Source organism: Protopterus annectens, chromosome 2.part1 (genome assembly GCF_019279795.1).
Source record: "Protopterus annectens isolate FY-2018-M chromosome 2.part1, PAN1.0, whole genome shotgun sequence".
NCBI classification, from domain to species: Eukaryota; Metazoa; Chordata; order Ceratodontiformes; family Protopteridae; genus Protopterus; species Protopterus annectens.
The window spans coordinates 1027935392-1027962109 of record NC_056729.1 but is presented as its reverse complement, the minus strand read 5'-3'; the positions used below and the strand labels follow the sequence as shown (position 1 = coordinate 1027962109).

The 26718-nt window shown below is 39.1% G+C and overlaps 1 protein-coding gene across 3 annotated transcripts in view; it reads right to left on the bottom strand.

The window, feature by feature from the left end:
• Positions 1 to 26718, bottom strand: part of WFS1 (wolframin ER transmembrane glycoprotein) — a 1039913-nt gene that overhangs the window by 554333 nt on the left and 458862 nt on the right. For all 3 annotated transcript variants that reach the window (XM_044062607.1, XM_044062609.1, XM_044062608.1), the window contains exon 4: positions 13099 to 13243. In XM_044062607.1, the coding sequence (XP_043918542.1) occupies positions 13099 to 13243 (145 nt within the window). The remainder of the gene's footprint in view (positions 1 to 13098; positions 13244 to 26718) is intronic.

Here is a 26718-nt window from a genome sequence, read left to right as displayed (position 1 = left end):
GTTAAAATTAAGAGCAGCTAAGTTGTAGGAATGTCATTACCTATTGTTGCCACCAGAGGTCCCCATGATCATCTTACCTGGGTTTTTGAAATATATAACACAATATGTTAGTCCATTATATCTGTATTTTTATCTAAGAATATGAATTATGTCAACAGAAATTTTAAAGGTTGACAGTTATAGTTGTTTTCCATTCAATCAATGTTTTCATATAAGAATGTCATAACTATTTTACTGTATGTTTCATGTTATTGGATTGGTAGATTCTTATATCTACATGCTTTCATATATTTTTATATCTACATGCTTTCATATATTTTAAGTACATGCACTTTTTTAAGTAAATATTTTATCTACCTATAAATTAACAAGGGATTATTTGAGAATTTTAAATTTTAAGATATATTTAATATACTTAATGGAATGGCATTGAGTGGTAAAAAGGAGTGACATCCATTTCAGAGCACTGATGCAATATATTTCTTTATATTTTAATTAATTTTAATCAAGGGGTTATTAATTGATGAATGTGAATATATAAAAGCTGGTGTAATTGATGTACTGGTTGTTCTGATGAAGTCAAGGAAGTTGACGAAAACGCAGGGTGTATTTTCTGTACTAAGGCGTTTATTTTCTGGAGTGCTTTATTTTGGCGTTTGGACTACAATAAGGTTTTTGGACTGGTCTTCGTGGTGGCGATCTGTTCATATCGTTTACTGCTGAGGTTTTTTGCTATTTGGAGTTATTTTGCAGTTCCTACTTCTATTATTCTTTTAGTACGTAATAACAGAGAATCGTACGTGTTGCATGAAGTGAGGCATGTAGCTATACAAAAAGGAATTTGTTAGCCTGACTCCTCCAGGCTAGGAGTGTGTTGTTGTTAGAGCAGGTTTGAAACATCCAAGGTCAGAAACAAGACCCTTTGGAAGCAGATGAATCATGTATAGGAAGGTGTTCATGTGAAGTCCAAGGCGAAAATCACGAGGGATGAGGACATTTGCAAAGTTTTCTATAGAACAGTCATTATAACGTCAGGAGCAGTTTGATAAGAAAATGTATAAAATTAGTTTTTGTATGTAAAGTGAGAATGCTTCACCAAGAATGATGAAGACCAACTCCCAGCGCTGTAACAATAAAATTTCTGTTTGCACATCCCAAGTGTTGTTCCTGACTAAAGACATACAAGGTAAATTCTTAATGTTATTTACTTATGATTAACAGCTTCATAGGTAATTACTACGGATTTGTGAGGATGTTTGGAAGCCTAGCCCTGCACTCCTATGAAGTTTTTAGCCCTTGTAACATAAGTGTGAATAAAGAACTGGGCAGAGCATTTGCACGTTACCCCTATCCAAAAAGTACAAATGTACTAAACCCTGGGTGAATCTGTGGTTTTCCCATCCATTCACCCAGATAATGCTTGACTAGCGTAAGCAACGTAGTTTGCCTTTTTTTGTGGAGAGGAAGACAATTCCAAAGTGGTACTCTCATTGATGAACAGAACACGTCAGAGGGACAGATGTGTATGTTGCAGTAAGATTAACGTTTCTTGAGCAGGTATCTATCCACCATTAGACATGTGGATGTGCATTAGATCAGAGAGGATATGGTCTGTTCAGGCTCTGCATGCAAGGCAGACATCAACTCTCAGCAGTTGTGACTTGAATCCTCGATTTTCTTGAAGAGAAAGTGTTGCAGTCGTTCAAGTTGCGTTAACTGTTTGGAGAGTACCAAAAGGGGCATTATGCTCACTGACTGACCTAATTAAGTACAGTGGAATGATCACATCCCTGGACCTAGAAGCCATACTCTTGCTAATAAGCTGCTGAGTGAAAAAGGACTTTCTTACAACAGTGGATATTTGGTGATCGAAGCACAGCTTGTTCCCAAGTGCTAACTACTAAATCAATTTTCGAGGTGTGTTGTTGATGTGATACAGGGAACATTATGCTTGCCAAAGGAGACTATTATACTTTTTTTGCATTTAGTTTTAGTTCATGGTTATGGCATCAGCTATTTGTTTGGGAAAGACCCTCTAAGAGAATCTTCGTTTCCTCTGGAGAGTTTATGATGGCACCAAATATGCAGTCATCTGCAAACCTCGTCAGGTACAATCCCAATGAGAAGTGAACCGAAGACTGAACCTTGGGATGTACTATCAGTGGCAGGTCTTTGGCGGAGGTAAAGCCACCTACCCTAATTTCCTGAGTTTTACTTGTGAGCAAATGTAATACCCCTGGAGCTATTTTGGAATTAACATTTAACTGGGAAAGTTTAATCAACAATACCAGTGTGTGGGATGGTGTGGAATATCTTTGTGAGGTCTATAAATACAGTGTGCACCAATTTTCTTTTGTCCACCTTCTCAAAGAAGTCAACCAGCTTAAGCAGACAAGATCTGCCCTTGACAAAACCAAACTAACTTGGGTCAAGAATTACTTATGTCCTTATTTACCAATTCCATAATGATCCTCTCCACAGCCTTACAGATAAATCTGGTCAGACTTGCGTCTGTACTTATCATGGTCTGTTGATGCCCAACTTTGTGCAGGAAGATGCGGTCTTCCACTCGTCCGGCACAAATCTTGTTTGAAGACTGATACTGAACAGCCTCTATAGGAGGTTTGACAGGTCTTATTTCAGGCTGGTCAGCAGGCAGCCCAGTATGTCAACTGTCCCCACAGAAGCAGTGTACTGAGAATTTGTTTTGGGGAGATTTCTGGGGGAGGGCAAATGCGGCTATTTGATATGGGAATGTACTGGTAACAAGGGGGTGGTGGCAGAGCTAAATTTATCTGCAAGCACACTGGTTATGTCCTCAATGTCTGAGTGTGCAATACCATTTACTATTAGCTCTGTACACTACTGAGCACTATTTTTGAGGTTTTGAACATACAGAAAAAAATGCTGTATGGTTGTCTTTTTGCCTGCGTGGCTAGTTTTACCACATACCTAGCTTTCACTGATATGACCCGGAACTGGAGTTTCTCTAAGTTTAGCAAGAGTGATTCTGACATAATTCCATTTATTACTGAGTGCAAGGAATATTTTTTTTTTACTGTAAAAGCTGTTTATATTTGGGTTCTGCTATAGGGGTTTATTTTTAAAACTGGCACTGTATTTCCTTCAGAGGGGAGAGATGAATCTATGCAGCTATTCATATGTGCATAGAATTTGGCAGTAAATGATTCCTTATAATCAGTGGGATCATCAGGTTGGAGGGTGATGTTGAATTTAGCCAGGTCACCATTCAGTTTTCATATATTAGCCTTTCCATAATATCTGAATACTGAGGTATTTGAGGATGCTTCTGTTTTAAGTGAAGGCAACTGATTTATGGTCCGATTTAACGAGGGAAGAAGTTACAACTGACAGGAAACACAGCTGTCCTAAACTGGTGAGGACCAAGTCCAGTAGTTTGTCTCCCCTACCCTAGTGAGGTGCAGACTAACTAGAGTGTTTGCAATTATGAAGTCCTGATATCTTGGGGCATACATGATAGGGGATGTACAAGTCTCCTAGTAGTTGAAGGGATAGTTGAAGTTGTCCTCTAAGAGGATGATGTTCGGCCTAACGTATAGGGGCTACATACTAGTCAAGCAGGAGGTATGGGCCAAGGAAGACATGGGGGTGTCCTACAATTATCTAGGATATGATAAGGGGTTTTGTTAATGGCAAACTGGACATGGAGGAGTTCTAGGTCATTATCCTAACAAGCCTCAAGATGACATTTTCTTTTATGAATATAGAGACACTGCTGTCTTTAGTGCCTTCCATCTAGTGTGTTGGACCTGAACACGTGGTGGTACTACAACTCTGCACTTATGGGGTGCTTTCAATGGTTTTGTACCAGGTTCCCATGATTACGCATACATCAATGCATTCCAGGGTAAGCAGGGCCTGAAAGGAGTGAAGTTTTCTGTTGAGATTCCTAGCATTGAGAAGCAATAACTTTATGTTACTCAGATTTGTTCTGTGGAGTCCTGATACACTTCTTACACAAAAAAAGGGGGGGACCTAAGATGCTGCAACACAATGCCTGGAAAAACTGTGATGTTCAGTCTTTTTCAGAAAGATAAAACTGAACATAACAGCTGTTCCAAGCACTCTGCTAGAATGTTTTCATTTACAAACTTTATTTTGTTTCTATTTACTTATGTTTTTACTGTGTGTTTATGCTGGAAGTTATTCATAGTGCAGAAGACCGTCATCTGGTCACACACTTAACATCTACCAATTAGGAAGGGCATGACCATCAACAGTGAAAGCGTGGATTTTTCAAATCTTACTTAACCAAAAAAGTCAGAATTTCAAGAGGAAAAATAAGAGCAGAACGTTAATGCACTTTGAATGGACACTACAAAAAGGCAGAAACAGAATGCAAATACTGCATTCCATTTTACACCTTTGAACATGATTTCTAAGCACCCTGTGATGGGAACTGTCTGGGTGTGGTTTTGGAGAAAGGAATTGCTAATAATTTATGTCGCTCTCCTACTACTTTATACAAACACATCACGACAGAAGTTAACTGACTAACTTAAGTAACTTATATTCAAACTAAGTACTCCAATCATACATGTTCACTCTCTGGCTGCTCTCTAAAATGGCACAAGGAGTAGCACGTGTCTAGCATTTATACATGCAAGCTATGTCTTTGACATGCTTCTTAAAGACACGGTACACAGCACGTGCACTCTGATCTACATCCTCCCTCTTGAAAAAATGAAACATGCAATGTTATGAATCTATTTGGCATGCAGATATCACAGACAGTTCTCTATCGTGCATTTACACAAGATAAAGCACATATATACAAAGTTAAGTCCATGTTGCTGTATACTTCACACCGGGCCTGGATAATCGTCTATATTGTGGAACATAAAAGTGGGAATTGGGCTTAGCAACAGGAGCTGTCTCTGTACAATGTTCGATCTTAGAATTGTTTCTGCAGAAGACAAAAGTAGGAACACACACTGGAATGGGAACATTTGGTTCACTCTGAGATCTACAGTTTGTGTCACTGAAACAATATTGTGATGGTGATTATGGTACAGGAAGTAGATGCCAGCGATTTCTCCTGTACTCCACACCCTCAGATTCTACCAGGTAGGATCTCGGCTTGGTACATATACCTGTAACTTGACCAATCTGGTCAAAACCTTTCGCCGTTTGTATTCTCACCATCTCTCCTTCCCTCAACGGACGAAGAAATCTGCTCAATTTATCATAACTGGACTTCTGGACAGAGTGCTTCTTGAACAGTTGAGCCTTTATAGTTCTGTTGTTCTTAGCTTTAGGCCTCAATAAACTGGAACTAATAGTAGTGTCATTCTGGTTTGCCTAGATAGAAGTCTTTGAGCAGGTGTGCCAAGAATATCGTCAAGGGGTATATTTCTGAGATTAAGTAAATTCAAAAAGACATCAGTATTGTTATGTTTTGACCTTTCAAGCAATTGCTTTTTTACTCTTCATTGCACATTCAGCTAGACCATTTGACTGTGGATAATCAGGACTGCTAGTAATATGTACAAAGTCCCATTCTCTTGCAAATTTCTGAAGCAACATACTAATAAATTTTCCTGTGTCCCTGTCAAGCAGAGCCACAGAAGTGATCCCTGGGGTGAATTTCCCATCTCCCATCCAATCATCAAGATTTTTCTTGAAGAGTGCTATTGAGGAGCTTTGTTTGATATAGACAGGTAATTTGTTCCAGAGTATGGGAAGCCTCTGGGACAGTAATCTATCCCTCTAGCATGTTCTGTTTATTGTGGTGACAAGGTTTAGGTCCCTAGAGGATGTAGCTCGGAGGGATTGGGATTTCTTTAAGTGGAGCATGTCCAACAGCTCTGGGTTGAGTATCATTGTCAGAAATAACTTTGTGTGGACCACCATGAACTGAGAAATGACATTTCAACTTAGTAATAACAGCAGCGGACGTTAGGTTAGGTAGTAAATCAATCTCAAACCAGTTTGAATAAGAGTCTACTAGTACTAAGTAGTGTTGATTGTTCCACTCTAAGGTATCAGTGGCTTCTGTTAACCAAGGTAGTTCAAGAACTTGACTTAGCTGAAGTGATTCTCTTTGCAAGTACTGTCTAGTACTACTGCATACTGAACAAGAAGGCGGCACTTCATCAATGTCTTTCAAAGTGGATATAGAACCTGGGTGATCACGATGCAAAATCTGGATATATTCATGTTGCAAGGAAGCAGGAACAATAATTTTAGGAAATTTGAAAATAATGCCATCTTCCAGCAACATTTCATTGCTAAGGAAAATAGGTTTGCACTTCAGGTGGCACTATAGATTGCTTTGATGGCCACCCAGCATTAATGTAGTGATTCAGCATTTTCAAAATTGGATCAGTCTTCGTGTGATCTTTTAACTCATCAAGCCTAGTGGTAGAAAAATTACACATTGCCATCATGTCAAAGTCAAAATTCTCTGTGTCAAGCTGTTCAGTCGCATTTCTGGGCATCTGGATAAGGTATCAGCCAGACAGAATAGTTCACCTTTCATACAGACCATTTTGAAGTTGTACTTTTGCAATTTGAGCATCATTCTTTGTAATCTCACTGGAGCTGAATACACAGTCTTCTTTTAGAACAGCAACTAGTGGTCAGTTTCAATCTTAACAGCTAGACCATAAATATAACCATGAAACTTGGAATATGCAAATACTATTGCCAAAAGTTTTTTTCTCAATTTGAGCATACTACATCTCAATTTGGGTAAGTGTTCTAGATGCACAGGCTACTGGTCTGCTCTCGAAGTATAACTGCGCCAAAGCCAAATTTAGAAGCATCACAGGAAAGAGTGACTGGTTTATTTACATTGTAGTATCTTAACGTAGGTGGGGTGGCAATTTTCTGCTTAAGGTCTTCAAATGACTTCTGGTGCTGTTTTAACCATGAACATGCAACATTTTTGCGAATTAGCTCTCTTAAAGGTGTTGTCAACTCACTGAAGTCTGCTATAAACTTGCCTAAATAATTGACCATGCCTAGAGAATCCTGTAGAATTTGAATATTGTCTGGTGCTGACATTTCAAGGATAGCTGCTTGCTTGGTTGGGTCTGGACTCAAGTCAGTACTGGTAAATAAATGATCTACATATGTAACTTCTGGTAGCCTGAATTTACAATTCAGGGGATTGAGCCTCAGGTTTACTTCACATGCACTGTCTAGAACTCTCTCTAAATTTCTGTCATGTTCTGCTTCACCACTACATCCAACTAGTAAATCATCTACTATTATGGCACGAGGATAACCAGGAAAAAACTTGCTCCACTGCATGCTGAAAGACTTCACTTGCAGAATTTATTCCAAATGGCATCTTTAGGAATCTGTATCTGCCAAATGGGGTACCAAAAGTGGTTAGTAATGAGGATTTGTGATAAAGCATCACTTGCCAAAATGAACTTTTTCCATCCAAGACAGAAAAAACAGTGGCATTTGCTATTAGGGCTGCGACCTCTTCAACTGTGCACATTGGATGATGTGGTCCTTCAATGATTTGTTCAAATCTCTTGGGTCAATGCATATTCTGATTTCGTCTGAGCCTTTTTTATGAGCTGCTACCACAGACGACGCCCATTCACAGTTGGTTCTGTAACTGGACAAATTACACCTTGCTGCACCATTTTATCCAACTGAGCCTTGACTTTATCCTGAACGTTATCAGAACTCTTCTTGCCGGTCTAACTACTGGAGGGACCTCTGGGTCTAACTTCATGGAATACATAACTGGAAGTTTGCCCAACTTGTCATCAAAAACATCAGCATACTCTAAGAAGATGGCTTCAGAAAAACTGGAACTAGGAGATGCACTTATGTGATGAACTTCTTTGGAAAAAGAAAGCAGATTCCTTCTCAAACTTATCTTTGAGACCCAATAAAGACTGTACTGGTCTTCGGACTACATAGAATAAAAAGTTGTAACAGTTCTTTGCCAAATAACATGAAAGCATCACTGAGCCTTTGGTTTGAATTTCTTCACCTCCATAAACAACAGGTTTTGCACTACTGGCCACACTGAGTTGCTCATTAGTTCTCACTTTAGCAAATGTGTCTGCGGATATAACATTACACTTTGAACCAGTGTTTACTTTAAGCTCTGTGGATTTACCATTGATCCAGACTGTACAAAACACTTCGCTCTTTGCCAATAAATTCACTGCATCAACTCTTTCACCAAGTACTGATATACCATCTACATAGAAAGCTGACTGCTGCAGCTCTATTTGATCAACTTGCTTTTTTGTGCGACTTTTCTTTACAACTGTGTGAGGTTTACTTAATTTGCAAAACTTTTGATAATGGTTCAATTTTTTACACTTGACATTAGTGACCAAATGCTAAGCATTTCTCTCTCTTAAACTCATGATTTGCACCACAACTGTGACAGTTAACAATAAAGATGGATTTGGGTTTTGCTGATTCATGCTTGTACTGCACTCAAGAACAATCCCCTCTAACTGAACTAGTCTTAGAACTTGTTGAAAAGGTATGTGGTTTCCCTGGTGAACCAGCAGGGGTTGTGGCTGCTATGTGCTTAGAATCACTGTCATGAAGCATAATCTTTCTCACAGCAGCACTATTAATACCACAAACGAACCTGTCCTTTATTAATTCATCTTTTAAGTCACCAAACAGACACGTCTTAGCTTTGTTTCTCAAGTCAGTTATATAAACTGCAAAAGTTTCTCCTGGTTTCTGATCTCTCATGTAAAACAAATGCCTCTCTGATGTAATATTTGTCTGGGGGTTACACATTTCTCTGAACTTGTGCTTCAACACTCGGGATCTTCCCTTGATCCAGCCTGTACAACTATCTGATGGTTTTCACCTTCTCTTTCATATACTGCTGGTGCATACACAAATGAACACTCTCTTTCGTTGGCCTCTGACCCAGCTAGGTCTAACAAAATGAATGCCTTGGTGCGTGCAGCTTTATCTGAATAAGCTGCTTGTATAAAAATATTGTATTCTTGCTCAGACATTCTACAATTCTCTGCAGTATTCTGATCAAATAAAAGTGGTAAGGGCTTTCAAAATCAGTCTGCCATATTAACACATACAGTGAAGGATTTTGCAAGTAAGCATGAACACATACACATATGCTAGAAATTTATGCCAGTATTTGCAACTTTGCCCAATAGCACAACAAGCCTTTGTATAACTGAACTTTGCAAAGCAAGTCTCTCTCGGGCACTGTAATACTCTTTGAAATTACTGTATTGCAAGAAATCACCTCTTATCAGTACAAGAAATATATCCAATAATTGTATGATGCAAGCCTCTGTGTAGCTGGACTTGACGAAATAAGTCTCCAAGGCACTGTAACACTTTTGAAATTATTGTCTTGCAAAAATAATTTATCATCACTTTAAGAAACATTTCAAATAACTTTGCAATGAGAATGGACTGGGCAAAAGAAGTTCAGAGTCAATAACATTTCGAAGTAATTTCACTTTGTGAAGAAACTGTACACAGCACACTGAAATTTCCCCAAAATGGTGGTACCTTGTTCATAGGTTCATAGATTAGTACTAGGCTAACTGCCCTTAGCCATTTATTTTAGCCCATTATTATCCCTTGTGAGACTCAAACCCTGCAGCATGTATTTGTAAGGCAAACACCTTAACCATTAGGTCAGGCAACTCTTTACAGTGCAAGAAACACTCTGTAATAGCAGCACAAGAAACATTTCAAAATGGCTATACTTTGACTGTACTTCACAAAATAGTTACACTTTGCACACAAACTCTTTGGATTACATACACAGTAATAAGCACATACTGAAAGCACTTTTACACACTGAGATGCTTTGAATAACTTTAGTTACGCCCTTGATACAATACAAAGTCATAGTTATCCCAAGACACAGCACTTTGTCAAAAAACATGCAGTCACCTTGCTTTATTTACACTTAGTGTGCCATTTTTTGCCCTTATTATATTTGTTTTGCTTGTTTAATCTCTTTTTATGCCCACTGTACTTTTCTTGTGCCCACTTTACTCTAAACATGCCCGTTTTGCCTTAAAATAATCGCTTTGTCTTGGTTAATAAATCTTTTGTGCCTCCCACTTGTTTAATAACGCAGTTTGTGCCCTTGTAATGCCCCATTTTATCTTTTTTATACAATAAGCAGTTTGTGCATATTCTCATTACCTTTGATTCTTTTCTGGATCTTTTTCTTGCTCGTTTGTCTTAGTTTACCTTCACTGTAATCTCTGCATCTTATGGCTCCAGTTATTATTCTTTGCGATCCTGGTTCTGAAACCATGTCACTGTCCTATTTTGGACACAAAAGAAAAGACTTTGTGGGTTCTGTTCAAGCAGCTTTATTTTATACAAACACATCACGACAGAAGTTAACTGACTTTAACTTAAGCAACTTGTATACAAACTAACTGCTGTGATCATACATGTTCACCCTCTGGCTGCACTCTCAAAATGGCACTAAGAGTAGCACGTGCCTGGCATTTATACGCGCACTCTACGTCTTGGACATGCTTCTTAAAGACATGGCACAGGACATGCACTCTGAGCTACAATTTATTTCTTTATTAATATTAAGACCATTCTGGTCTTGGGTTTTTTTACTGTGTCAAAGATGCTCTGACTGTTGACTTTTTTGTGTCATTAGTTATAATTTATATATTTTTTTATAACTCACCCCTGTGGCTGTGTACATTTGTCTAGGTTTGCCGACATGTTAAAGCCAAAAGGATATTTCAGGGAAGAGTATGCTACTATTGAAATACAAATTATGCAACCCCCCCCCCCCCAAATATCCACTGATATACCAGCAAACATTGGAATCAAATACTGGAAAAGGCAGGGGGTTAACAGTGGTGGCATCTTAGTTAAAATGCATAACAGTTAAGGCATTTACGCCACAGATTCAAAGTACGGGGTTAGATTCTGATCTCGTGTTACTGGCAAGGCTTGTAACAGTCTACAGACTGACAGGTTCATAGGTAAATACTAGGCCAAGAGAAAAGGCAAGTTCTGCCATCAGAAGATGGAATGACAACTCTGGCACCTATCATGGACGTACATCCAGATGTATCAAATGCTTCTTCTCTTGAGCTAGGAAAACACCCACGATATGGATAGCCTCTGCCAATGTCTCAGTCAAGATTTAGACCAGCTAAAAAAACAAACTGATTCCAGCAAGATATCCCTCAAAAAATCAAATTACTTGAGAATGACAATAGCAAATTACAAAGAAAATTACAAAGTGGCAATTTCCATTCACTTTTTTCCTTCTAAGAAAGCAGTAAACATTATTTACAAATAATAATTCAGCTCCAGTGTATCTTAAACAGTTGCTGAACCTGCCTCAACACTGTGAAACTGATAAGCATAGGTTTGGGTAGGGAGGGGTAGGCAGAGGCAATGGAGTTTGGCATAACCGCAATAGATGAACTAGCTTTATCAGGAAGAACAGGGCTTACCATCTGTGCCCCAGCTGCTTAAGTTTATATAAGACATGGTTTCCTCCACAACTTTTTCTGAAATTCCAGAAAATAAGGCACAGATTAGAACATTTGGCCCCATTCTCACTATCTTCTACTCTTCCCTCCTGAGCTATACTTAAGACTCCATTCTACTATGGTCTTTACATGTTATCCTTTACCATCTGCTGACAGCTTGCTTACAATGCTAAAGTTCAAGTTATTTAATTACCAACACAACATAAAGAGTTTATGTTCCCAACAGTTTAAATCCACCATGAAAGGTCCCACACTTGGCATCCCATCTTCTGATGGCAGAATCTGCCTTTCTTCTTTTGTCTAAGAAATGTATCAGGACTCCACTGCTTTGACGAACTGTTGCTGAAGATCTTAAAACCTGTTTAGTGCTCTGCCTATTAGGGAAAGCCATATTTAGTGCCGAAATCCTAACTGATACTGAATAACATCATGATGTGATACTAAACTAATTTAAATGAACAGAGAACTATGACGTATGGTTACTTTACAGTCATGTTTGCATGGTCATACAGCCAGAAATCAACAGTGTACACATTTTTCTGCAGTGCACAGCAACATGGCCTATACAATTACTGTATTGTTTCCTGTTTATAAGCAAATATCAGATCATCTTACTATCCACTGTATCCCAGGATTCAAAAATTGCCTTAATACCCAACGTAGAAAAGCTATTAAGGAGCATAAAAAGGTGTGGGGTGAACTGTCTGCTTTAAATCCAATTTGTATCTCAGCAGTTTATCCAGAAGTAGCTTGAATAGCACCCTATGAATAAGAACAAGGGAGGGAACACCCACAGTAATCTGGTAACAATGACAGGGCTGCTTCACCACGCTTGGCTCTCAGATTGACTCCCAACCTGGGATACCTTTTGTTCAGAGTATGCATGTCCTCCCCATGTCTGCAAGTAAGTCTCTGATTTCCTTCTGTATCTCAAAGATAAGTCAAACCTATGAACTTGCAATTCTTTAAATACCTCACAGGTGTACAAATTTGTATTGTAATTTCACCTTATACATACTGCTTGTTGGGAGAGTTTCCTGCTCCTCCAAGACACTCAACAGGACAAAGTGGTTATAACAGAATGAATTTCAAGACTACAGCTTTCTACGGTCTTTGTTCCAGAGAGATAAAAATAAAAACAAGTGCCCTTGTAGAGTTGTCACTTATAGATGTTTTATGAATTAGAGCAAGAAAAAAAAAAACTAAGGTCACTAGGTATGAAATTGCCACATCAAAATACCATAATGAAACAGTACAATTAAGTAGTAGAGATGGCCAGAAGGAAATTAGGATATGCAGGGTATCACATCTTTAGAAGATAAGTGGCATTACTGATGCTTCAGCTAGTAGACAGAATCCTACCAGCATTGCTACACCAAGGTCTGGCAAAAAAAAAAAAAAAAACTGCAGGAAGGAATCTCTGGTTTAACTGCTACAACACAGCACCTCCACAATTTGGCCAGCTAAACTGCTGCAGTAAATTGTCACAATACTGTCTATTTATGAAACAGTTTTGATTACCTTTCACCTCTCAAACATCTAAGATCACAATAAAAGTTTTGCATGAAACATGAGCAGCACTTTAGCTCACCTTTTCTGGCTTCCAAACAATGTCTTAGCAATTTGACAGCCTGCCTCCGACCTTGTTTTGCAGCAAGAATCAACCAAGCAACAGCAGTACAATTGTTCAATTCTTCATCCTCTCGTTCTGCTAGTCTCAGATAGTACTTTCCAACCTGTGTTGAAAAAGGATTACCAATTAGGATATGTAACACTCACATGACTGTACACCATCTCTAGTAACGTGTATCTACATAAGCTATAGCTGTCAACAGACTATCCCAAAGAAGCACAACAAAAGGTGATTTCTGTCACTAGTTGTACTGTTTCATAGCATACACAACAGATATGGCTGAACTGCTAACAAATTCAATTGATTCCAATTTACTTTTTGAACCAAAACCTGACCTCTTAAACAAAATTAAACAGCTAGAAAATATCTATAACAGAACCTTACTGTATACTTGGTAATTCTGGGTTTGATATCCTCAGTCTTCACATATGTTTTCAACAGGTTATAGCCCTAACCCCGTATGATAATAAACCCCCAACAACACATCATACTATTTATTTCAAAGATTTACTGCTACAGGCCTGGCTACATGCCACAGAGGGATGAAGCCCAGACTGCAACCTAGGTGACCACTGTTTTACCAGCAGCATAAGCGCTGAGTAGGCCAGGCAGGGGAGGATGAGCTTGAATGATCAACACCAGTTCAATCATCCTGAAGGATAGGGAAGCAGCTAAGCATGCCAGATTAGTGATGCCTAATGGCAGACAATTTCCTGTGGAAAAGGAAAGGTAGGTTCAAGCTGTTGTAGCAGGTGGAAGTACAATTAAGTCACGGAGGTAGATTTGTGAAAGCACGCACATTTCTTCCAGAGCAAGCAGCTACTGAGAGCCCACAACCTAACTTCTTTGAAGGGATTACCTACACTCAAAAATATAATTTGCACCTTCTAAAAGTGATCCAGTAGCACCCCAGTGGTACAAATGGGCAGCAGGGCTCTTGTCCAGTTCTAGAAGGAAAAATCAAGCCAAGGGGGCACTGGCACAGAAAGTGGGGGTCAGTAAGCAAGTCCCCCTCCCCCACCAAAACAAAAGATGTAATCCTACATTAATCAATAATATATATTAAGTAGCAGCAATATGCCAATTCCTAGAGTAAAACAAAACTGCTGTGAAATCATCAGTTTTACATGGCAAGAAACTAAAACCAAGTGGCACTCTTGAATACAGTCACACTCATACTAATGGTTACTGGAACAATTTTCTAAACCTAATCAAGGCATCACACATTTTAATGCTTCCTGCTGATGCAATTTCGCACATGAGAAAAACTCAAAATAACGAGTAAAACATGATTTCACTTAGCAGCTTAGCCACATTTGGAAATTTTCTTCCCAGTCCTTCACTCGTCTTAATTCTATGCAAAACTGGCAGATGTAAAAATTCACAAAAGAAAGGATGCGTGTAGCCTAACAAATCACTGTATCTCAGCAGAAATCTTAGCAATCCAGAAAACAAACATTAACTCTTAAAACAATAGGAGCACATCACTGCAACATCCCCAGAATTCATTATAGAAAGAAATTTAGAGCCTTACTGGAACTCGTATCTTGATATGACAGCTACCAGATACGAGCAGTCTTTAAATTTCAACTATCCATTTTCTAATATCCTGCTTTAACATCCTGACAGGGTTAGATAGATGTCAAAGCCAATCCCTGAAATCTACTCAAGACAAGATACCAGTTTATTGCAGACCGTCCACTCTAATTCACTCAAAAAACTAAAAACATACACAGTCTATATTACATACAGCTGCCGAAGTAAATTTATCATAACAATAGATGTTTTAACAGACCACTGCTGCAGAAGCCCACATTTTTTGGATGCCTTGTCAAGCACTGGACCTGCTGACCTGCTACCAAAACTTTAGGACTCTTTCCATGTGCCCTAGCCACTATGCTGCACGAGGGGAGCAAGATAAAGACCAGTTGTTATGGTACCAAAACTTCACAGCTTTCTTGCCCAAGAAAAAAAAGGAGGAGGAGACTACAGCCTGCCAAATAGGATCCATACAAATAAAAATCCCACATCCTGGTATAAAATAGCAAAAATTAGGGGGGATGGGTGAAGGAAAGGAAAGGAGGGAGGGAGGAGTTCCTGTAGCAATGATCTTTTCAAACATCTACTGTCATGCTACGTTTACTTACACAACTGTACTAACTATGTGCTTATTAGATTGCTGCTGCATTAGCCTAAGATATATGGTACGGATACCAAAGCTTAGAAGGCAAGAGAAGAGGAAAATGGATCAGAGCCTAGGAGCCCCTGAAGAATACTCACAGGAAAGCCTTTCTGAATCCAGAGCTAGAATCTAGCTTGTAATGATTTGCAAGGGTGTATACAGAGGATCTTGTTGTAGCCTCTAATGTATTTCTAGAATCCAACCCTTCCAAAATGTCACAAAAGTAGTCAAAGTCCTGGTACAGTTGGCACTGATTTTGCCTAAATGTATCTTATCATGTAAAGACTAACAAAAGGCAACAGCATGGGACAACCATTTAGAAACTAAGACTGTATTTCCTATGAAGGTACAAAAAAAGGACAGGCTGGTCAGCAATCCTGAAGGTTTTTGTTCTGTTTCTGTCATTATAGAATCCGAGTTACCTACAGACATCCAGAGACTAAAATTTTTTCTCCCTCATTTTGGGCTCTGAAAAGATGACAAGGAGATGAATGGCCTAGCTCCACGTAAACTCTGAAATAACATTAAGCATAAGGTGTACTTCACAGAGGATACTGTAGCTGTGTGACAGACTGCCCCATTCATATAAAACAAAATTCATCACTTTCATTTTCAAGCACAACTTAGATCTATGGGTAGGAAGGAGAACATTTACCCCAGGACTGTCCATTGGACAACTAATTGACAGAGGCAGCTTTATCCCATGCACGGGTCCCCTCAAATTATCTATGATATAATTCCAGTTATTCTTTTTAGGGGTAACATAAAATTATAGACCATGGGATGGGTAAGGCTCTGTAACCAAATGGGATAGGTTATTTCAAGCAAAATGGCCTGCAAGGGCAGCTAGCTTAGTACTTACCTATGAACCTATAAAGGAAGAATAGGTTCTGAAAGGAATGCTATCATTATGAAAATTGAGCTAGGGATGACTCATCATTAAAGCCCGTACACTCAGATACTCTTCCTGCAAAAGTCAAAACTGTTTTCTAAGATAAAAACCAAAATTTAGTCTCAAGGGCTGGTTCCAAAGGAAATAGTATTAATTTTTTTCCTGTGCAAAATTAAGATCCCAAGGAGAAGCCACCTATCAAACAGGGGGGCATGTATATAAAATGAATTCTGACAAATGTATCACTTTAAGGCTGAGTGGAAAGGGGGTCTACAGGCAGACAAGTAGAAGTGTCCGAAAGATGAATAGTAAGGCAGGCCACAGAATAATTCACAAACTCTGCAGTACCAGGGGAATCTATGCCAAAATGATCCTTGTTCTTGGATTGGTACCAACTAGAAAATGTCTCAACTGCTCATATATGACTTACTAGAAAAACTTTCTTAGCCTGCTTTAACACTTGCTGCACACCCTCAAAAAAGGTGTCCAAAAGAAATTACAGTTTTATCATCTAGACAGTCAGCTGAAGTAGTTGAGGGCTTGGGTGCATCACACAACCCCTGCCTTGTGTGAGCAAGTCCTTTCTGTGATGAAGCTTGTAGGAATTGTCCTTGACCATTTCCAAAAGAAGGGAGAACCACTGTTGCTTAGATGAAAAGAGAATCACCACAATTACTTTTGGAAATTCTGTCAGAATCTTTAGAAGAATCCTGGTTATCAGAGGAAAGGCATACAGGAAACATTCCTGTCCATGGGATAGAAAATGCTTTTGTCTTCCAGTCCTGATTGCAAGGAGTCCTGGAGAAGAATTTCTTTAACTATCTGTTGTGGTAGGTGGCAAACAGATCTACCCAATGAGTTCCCTACAGATGCAACAATTTCTGGAAGTTCCCCAGATTCAACATCTATGTGTGAGCACCTGTCCTGGTCCTGCTCCTGCTCAGCTTGTCTGTAACTATGTGTTGCTCTGATGGAATGTTGGTTTTCTGGAGGGAGAGAATGAACTTATTCAGCTTGATCCCAGGTTACCACAGCAAGTGTGCAAAGGGGGAAGGATTTGGTTCCCTCCTGTTTATGTGCTGCATCATTGTGGCATTGTCTGTAATTACTAACAGAAGGCCTGGAGTCCAAAGACGGTTTAGAGATTTCAAAGTATTTACAGGACCCATCCATCATTTCTTTGACATTTATGCATTTCAATTTGTCCTGAATGATCCAGAGGCTTTGAACTTTCACTTCCTTGCATACAGCTCCTTGGCCAAATCTGCTGCAGTTGTAGTTACAAAATGAGTAGGGGATGGCAGGAAGAAAGGAGGACTTAGGATGACAGACAACTGATTCCTCCACCAGAATAGCTCCTTTTTCAGAAACTCCAGCACTGGAATATAAAATAAAATGGGGTGCTGTTGTTGAATTCAAACTGATTTGACAAACCACTGAATTTTATTCATGGAAATAGTGGAATCCAACAAATTGAGAATTCTGAATCTGGTTGTAAAATATCAAACCGTTGCTTATAGTTTTCTACTTTGTCTTGAAGAAAAAACATCCCAAAAGTACTATCGTGTGAGAATGAATCAAAGAAGGATTTTCTGTTTCCCCAAAATCCCAAGCTGAAAAGGTTTACTACCCAAGCTACAGCTTCTTGACAGACTGTGAAGGGATCTGCAAACACCAGGCAATCCTCTAGTTATGGGAGAAAGTAAATGCACTGCAACCCACAATGGACTATTACAGGAGCCAGGTACTTTGTACACACTCTTGGAGCTGTAGATAACCCAAAAGGCAAAACAGAAAACTGAAAATGTGAACCAGTCTCAGAAAAATGCAAAACATACATCTGAAATTGGAGGATTGGGATGTGATAAGTATCTTTCAAATCCAAAGTTACTAGTAAACTGCAATGAAGAATGAGATGAAATAGGGAAGGAAGAGAAAAAAATTAGAATTTTGGGGTTTTGATGTGAAGATTTAGAAAAGAAAGATCTAAAACAGGTCACCAGGTTCCTTCTTCCTGTGGTAACAAAAAATATTTTTGAATAAAAAGACTACTACATTTGTTTCAGATGAGACGGTATAGTGCTACTTGGATGATAACGGTAGAAGAATAGCATAAGCATGGAGAGGATATAGTGAGGTTAGGAGTGTGAACACAATGCAAGAATGAAGAAAGGCATGTTGAGTAGGTTGTGTTTAAAATGTTAAAGGAAATTACAAAGAGGGAAACAAGGGAGGAGGAAATGATAAATTTTGCTTCCATAGGAATCTAGTTGAAGCTAGCTAGAAGATTAGAGGACGTGAGATGAAAAGATTGAGAAACAGGAATAAATCCAATATACTGGGACTAACAGTGCAAAAGGGGGGGGGGATAAAAGAATAGAATCAAGTAAAAGAAGAGCTTAGGTTACTTGAGAATGCCCGTCAAGCATATATGGGGTGATAACGTAATTTAAAAGGAGAAATAGACAGATGAATGAATGAGAGGGTGTGGAGTGAGTGAATGTAGTGGTAGATGCCAAGACAGAGACCAGTATGAGAAAAAGTTTGACATCTAGGGTGTATAATGCATTAGTTGATAATTACAACAGACACAGAGAGACAGAGATATTGAAGCACAGCTGGTCTGATAGACTAGCGAAACATTATACAAGTGAACAGTGGTGAGAAGTTTGTTTAGCCCCAAGATATGTAACAAAATCCTGAAAATTCAGGATACTTGTGTGAGGATACTTACACCGATATTTTTACACCAAGAATGTTTACAGGATATTCCCTCATATGAGGGGAGAGTGTTGGAGATGTGAATACAGGAAGGCAAGGCACATGGAGGCATGTTTTTTGGCACTGTCAAGGACTACATGAGCTAAAAACAGATACACAAAACCGTACTAGCAAAATTACCTAGGAAGAAATGCTGAGTTGGAAATAGGGGCAACAGCATTCAGTCTCGGTTCCAAAATTAATAACTCTGATAATGCTAGCAGTGAAAAAAGCAATCATGTACGTGGAAAGAGGAAAAACTGCCCAACCTGGATGGAAGTGCTAGATATTACAAAGTAGAGAGAAACAGGAGAAATGTTATGCAGTAGTAAGAAAGTGGCAAAAATGATTAAAGAAAAATGGAAGCTGTGACCAACTAAGCTAAGACCTAAAAGGGTAGAGAGTTGGGATGAATTTGACAATGACTAGTTATTTAATGATAAAAATAATGGGACAGACAGAAATAGGATAGGGAAAATTGAAAAGCAAGGGGGGATGATTGAGATGTGCCTATAAAATGTACATAATGGTGATCAAAGGGATAGTATATGTTTTAACACTAGGGATTTAGTACAAATAGTGATGTATATGTTATAATAAAGTCGTTGTTAGAGAACAAACATGTTAAAATAACATGATCTAATTGTGATGTAGTACTGGGCTAGACAGGAATAAGTATTAGATGAAAATTTGTTTAAGCACTGGCAGCTTTGGTTATAAAATTTAGTATATTGTACAATTTAGGAGATGCTGAATTGATGTAAAGGCATTGCAGTGTTAAAAACTTTTAGAGCACATGCTTGAGGATTACACAACATGAAAACAGTTATATGATGAAACAAACAGCCAAAAATAAATACATTTTATACACACCCATTTTTATACACACACACACATATATATATATATATATATATATATATATATATATCTATATATATATATATATATATATATATATATATATATATATATATATATATAGGGTCTATATTATATCATCGAATGCTTAAAAGCGAATGCTGATTGATCGACCTAATTTAGCGAAAACACAATCTCGAACTGTCAGATCAGCGATTTTTTTCCCAGGGAAAAAAAATCGCTGATCCAAAACACATACACACAACACAAGCACACCAAACCAACAGAAATCTACACATACACCTAAAATCTGATACCTATCCCTACACTAAACTATGCACACACCACTAACTATCCACTTACCTTAACCCAAACCCTAACCCTAAGGTCCGTCACTATCGCACACTCACCTCACCCACTCCCTAACCCTAAGTCACTTAAATCCGCCCTAACCCTCATGTCCACTCAATCGCACACACACCTAACCCGAGCCCTAACCCTAACTCACCTAAATCACCCTAACACTCACATCCACACGATCGCACACTTACCTGAATCCGACTGATAACTTTCCACCATAACACTGAAAATACTGACGCAACAGAAACGGACAACCGAATTCTTTCCCTAGGAAAACATTTGAGTTTCTGCTGCTTCCATATTTTGCAGTTTCGCGAAAATAAGTCTGATCAATTAGCGTTCACTTTTTTAAGCATTCGAGGATATAATATAGACCCTATATATATATGTGTGTGTGTGTGTGTGTGTGTGTGTGTGTGTGTGTGTGTGTGCGCGTATACAAACACATACGCACACACCTCTCAACTGTCCAGATTTTCGCCTCACATTTTTGATCCATTCCTTATAAAATTTGTAGTTTTCTGGGAAGTCACTGAGGACTGAAGTCACTAATGACAGGTATTTGGGTTTCAGACTTCATATCCCCCAGAAAAATGCAAGCAAACAAAACTTATTTTATCAACTTTCTAAGTTTATAACAGCAATGTTTAAAAACTGCCCCCATTTTTGAGCCTTTGTCCCCCATTTATTTAAGGCTTTGTCCAGACTTCTTCCATTAAGAGGTTGAGAAGCAAGACACACACACACAAAATGCTATATGCCCTTTTCCCCACAGTAGTGCAATCCTGGAGTTAGTGTATATATAGTTAGGGGGGTGTGAGGGGCACAGCCTCCCTCAATGGGGGGTGTAGGGGTGGCGTAGTCCCCTCTACATACTTCATACATTTTAAACCCTACACATGGATACTTATAACTACAATGAATACACCCCTCTAACTATATATACCAACTCCAGGATCGCACTACCGTGGGGAAAAGGGCATAGCATTTTCAGTCAAATGAGTTTTCAGTGTTTTGAGCTTTCTATCTTATGGTGTCAGTGAAATGAGTTTCTATCAAATGAGCTTTCTATCATTTGATAGGAACCCATATATATATATATATATATATATATATATATATATATATACATACATACATACACATATATATATATATATATATATACACACACACGCATATTAATGTTGCCATACTGTCAAAAGAAGCCAGCAAAAACTTATATGGGCTTGACAATTTAGTATTCTGAAGATCAAAGTGGAGGAAGAATACATTTCCTTTCCAAACCTATCAACCCCCCCCCCCTTTTTTTTTGAATAGGCATTTGGTTAGCTGGTGTAAAGAGTGTCAGAAACTGATTTTGGAGAAGAATTATTGTAGGATCTGACCCAGGGTTATCCAATAGGAATTTATGTGTCTGAGATACCTTATACAATCAAAGTAGGTGTGACTTTCAGGCAAACTGCTAGCTGCCAAAAAAGTATCGTCTAGGGCTGGAAATGCAAGAGGAAAACATGCAGGTAGTCAAAAATTCACTTCTAACAAGTCAAAATATCTTTGTTGAGATTCTGGAATTTCCTTTTTTTCCCACCGAAAGAAATCATTCATTCTGACAATAAGTATTAGAAAAAGACAACTCTTAAGGAGGGAAATCTAAACAATACCTTTTCTTAGAGTCAGGTTCCCCATTTTGAAAAAAAATCTTAAACACATTTAAATCCTAGCCCTCCAACTGGGAATAAGTATTAGTGAGATAGAGAAGGGAGGAAAAAAAGGAAAATCTTCTACTTTTAAAAAGAGGAGAGGACTCGGCATTAAAAGACTGAAAGGCTTTAAATAAATCATAAGCAAAGTCCAGCCAATTTTCCCTATGGACTTTAAAAATGTCTGTTTTTCGTGTTTCCCTTTTCTGTGAGGAAGGATCTCTCTATATATATAAAAAAAAAAAAAAGCCAGCTAAAAAGGACACCTGTCCCTGGGAATGAAGTAACTCAAATCACTGTAGTGGAAACGCATCCCAGGTCCCTTCTCCAATGCAGTCAAGGGTGACTCTCTCTTGCCCAACAAGGGCAAATGAACAGCCACTGTGGAGGTACCTGCCTCTTAGTCCTTAGCAGTTTTTCAAGGAGCAACAACAACAGGACCAAAAGAAAAGGATTAGTGGTCCAAGAAACAATGGATGGTCACAGCAGAGTCACCTACTGGTGGCGGATGCAAAGAGGAAGCCTGAATGAAAGCTAAAGCCTGCCAAATAACTTTTTTTCTTCATGTGGACTGGGGAAGGATCATTAGATTTAAAGGGGCACAGGTCCATATCCTAACCAGAAAAAGAGCTTCACAAGTGGATAATGGAGCTTAAAAAGTGCATCTTACCTTCTGAGTAAAACAACTACTTTTGTCATTTTTTTTTTTTCACTAGCACCAAATACAACAGTACCAGCCCCTCACAACACTTATGCACAAGCAGTACAGTTTTCATCACAAAAAGTAAAAACAAAACACAGGGACCCAAGTTAATCAGCTAAAAAGATGGACTTACAGCTTAGTAGAGTTAGTAAAACATTATGACAGATATTCATAGATTTGAAGTAAATGTTTTAAAAGACAACCCTCAAAACCAAATGTCCAAGTGGTGAACAATGAAGTCTGAGGTAAAAGTTGATATTTTCTTCACAAAATACAAACATTTACAAGACACTCCACTCAGGGAATCATAGCAGGTTCATAAGTGTTCACTAACCTAACAAACACAAGGGCATTTTTAAGCCTAGCCATACATCCCAAATCTATGACAAGTTAGGATACCCTCGATAAGTGTAACCAGGGGCTTGGAAGATGAGACATTTACAAGCATGAACCTGGGAGACGAATCATTTACAGGCTGCTGGTGTCCATTAAGGACATAGGTGTCAAACCAGGGTTGCATTTCCTGTTCCCCATCCTCCAAGCTACACTTGAATTGGGTTAGTGAGGAACTCGGCTTCACATGGATGGGGAGCCTGTTCCAGAGTAGTAGTATTCTCTGGGATACATACTTCTCTCTCCAGGTCTTATTTATATCAATGGCAAGGTTCAAGTCTTCAGAACGGGCAGTTCTGGCGTTTCTTTTGCAGATATGCAGGAAATTCATCACAGTGAGGTCTGACAATGCCTTGTATGCCAGGCAGAGATCTCCCTTCAACATTAGTCAACGTATAACATTATGTGGTAAAACCATAGTGACAACCACTAAAAAGAATTTCAGCACTAATTTAAATTTAACTTTCTGACTGCAAATATACATCCTTCAGAAGTATTAATTTCATGGAAGATAATTGCTAATAGGAAAGCGTTAACCAACTCTCATTCTCCTGAAGCCCACAGAGGACAGCACTCTTCAGCAGTAAGAAAGCTCTGAAGTTTTTGCCCCTTAGCCACTGTTTGCATCCTGATTCCCTGATGCAGTGCAGTGGCTAGTGTATGTGGAAAGAGTTCAAAAGCTTTGGAATTTGGTTGAATGATTGGCGAGTATTATCTTTGACAGGATGTCTCATAAAATTAGGCTGCTGCAGCAGTGTTTCAATGATGAACACTGGTAGTTCATATACTGCCATGCTGTTGGGGGTAAGAGGAAGTTGGAACACCAGAAGCAAACTCATGCTGATCTAAAGAGAACATGCAGACTCTGCACAGAAAGTACTCTGACAATTGATCCCTTACAAATGAAACACAGTGCCAAGTAGTATTGTAGATAATGCTGCCAGTGACCCACACTTTGCAAGCTAAAGCATTTGTTTCAGATTAGACTTGTAAACAGAATATGGTGTCTTAACCACTCAAAACTGTTTTGCAAGAAGTCGGGATAAAAAAAAAAAAAAAAACTTACTTTTTGCAGCAAATGAGATCACACTGCAGACAAAATCCTTATTTTATGAAACTCTGTCAAATTCATTCTCATGGGCTCCACAGGAGGTCATTCAGCAGCTGTTATCCCAGCACAAGATTGTATTCGCCCTTCCTCCAAGCCTTTCATAATATCTATCAGTATTCATCACAAAAAGTACAGTTTTGTACCTACCATAAATGTAGATGTTCGAGGATTCCATTGCTGCAGTCCTTACTATTGGGTATAGTCCGCGTCCAGTCGGCCCGAATACCAGAGTATAAGGCTGACGTAGGTCAGGGCGCATTAGACTGACGTCAGTACGTCAGGGTACTAATGCGCATGACCGACGTCATATCCTCAGTCTTTTCTTGCCCCAGATGTCAGAAGACCCTAAAAAGACAAGGCCCAAAATACCTGCACCAAAAACATGTACAATATATACAAGAATATATACAAAAGTATAAGCATGTAAACTCACCTACACAACCACCCCTAAATACAGAGGGAAGGAGGGAGGGTAATTGACTGCAGCAATGGAATCCTCGAACATCTACATTTATGGTAGGTACAAAACTGTACTATGTTCTTCGCTTTCCATTGCTGCAGTCCTTACTATTGGGTAGAATCCCAAAGCAGAGGTAAGGGAGGCTGGCAAATCATAAAGAAGTAGGAGCTGACAACATGCCTTGCAAAACAGCTGTGGCAAAACCAGCCCTAGACTTAGAGTAGATAGGAAGGTGATAATGCTTAGAGAAAGTATGCACTGAACTCCAAGTAGCTGCTTCCAAAATATCCTTAGTTGCCACCCCTTAGAAATGCTGTTGAAGTGGCAGTAGGCCTAGTGGAATGAGGCCTAATCCCAGCTGGAATCTCCTTGCCATGATGGGAATAACAAATGCAATGCAAAAGCCAATCCACCTAGAAATAGTTTGCTTTGACACAGGCTTGCCCTGTGAACTCAAAGCAAAAGAAACAAACAACTGCTGAGACTGCCTAAAATCCTTAGTCCTGCTTAAATAATAACGCAATTGCCTGTGTACATCTAAAGTGTGCAAAATCTTTTCCCCTTTATTTTGAGGGTCTGCATAAAACGTAGGCAAATGAATAGTTTGGTTTAAAGCCACACTAGAAACCACCTTAGGCATAAAGGAAGGATTAGTACGTAATGATACCCTATCCTTATGGAAAATCAAAAGGGCTCTACTGCCATAAGGGCCTGCAACTCAGACACCCTTCTTGCAGAAGTAATAGCCAACAGAAAAGCAGTCTTCCATGACAAGTATTTCAATTCAGCAGTAGCTGCAGGCTCAAAAGGTTGTAGAGTAAGTTTTTCCAACACAAAATTGAGATCCCAAGCAGGAGTAGGAGCTCTCGTGGGGTCTTATATTCTTTGCCCTCTAAGAAACTGCTTGAGCAAAGGATGCGAAAACAAAGGTGGGTCACAATCATAGTGAGCTGAAATTGCTGCAGCATGAATCTTAATGGAAGAGAAGGACAAACCTTGTCCAATAACTCAGTAAGATATTGAAGAGCCACACTCAAATTAGGCTCTGAAATCTCCAAATTCTTTGCTGTACTCCAAAATAAAAATCTCTTCCATTTTTCTGCGTACACTCTCCTTGTACTAGGTCTTCTAGCTTCCATAATCACATTTAAAACTTGTTGAGGAAGTTGAGACCTGCTGTGTTTCAACACAGAATATGCCAGGCTGTTAGATGAAGAGAGTGAAGCTTGACATTGAGCAGATGACCGTCCTTCTGAGATAACAGATGAGGAATCAGAGGTAAAGGCCATGGAGGCTTCTTTACCAGACTCCGTAGTAGTGGGTACCAGTGTTGCCGAGGCCAATCCGGAGCTATCAAAATCATCCTTGGCCTGTCTTGTCTGACCTTTAATAGTACCTTTGGAAGAAGAGGCAGAGGTGGAAAGGCATACACATGAAGGTTTTTCCAACTGAAAGACAGAGCATCCACTTTCCAAGCTGTGTGATGAAACCCCTTTGTGCAATACTTTGGCAGCTGGTGGTTTAGTGGAGAAGCTTAACAGATCTATGTCTGGAGTTCCCCATGACACTGTCAATTTCTGAAATACATGAAGATCCAGTTTCCACTGTGGGGATCCATGATTTGTCTGCTTAACACATCTGCTAAGGAGTTCTGTGCTCCTGGCAGAAACCTTGCCTGAAGAGTTAGTTGCAAGCTTAGCGCAGTCTCCCATAAAATCATTGCTTGCCTGCATAGAGGATAAGAATGTGTTCCCCTTGCTTGTTGATGTACCACATGACAGTTGTGTTGTCTGTTAGAATCAACACCTGCCCTGAAGAAGTAACTCCTTGAAAGCCATTAATGCAAACTGGACTGCTAACATCTCCTTCATGTTGATATGTAGATGCTGTAGTCTGGCAGGCCACTTGTCTTGTATCCACTTTCCATTTAGATGAGCTCCCCAAGCAATGTCCGAGGCATCTGTCGTTAAAATCTGACTTGCCTCTGGCCGGGTCACAGAGAGTCCCTTGTTTAGGTGACATTCCTGAGCCCACCACAAGAATTCTTTTTGAAGGCAAGGTATTATTTGAATGACAGTGTCCAAATCCTGGCAGTGCTGTGTCCATACATTTGAGATACCATTGTAGCTTCCTCATATGCAGTTTGGCATTGG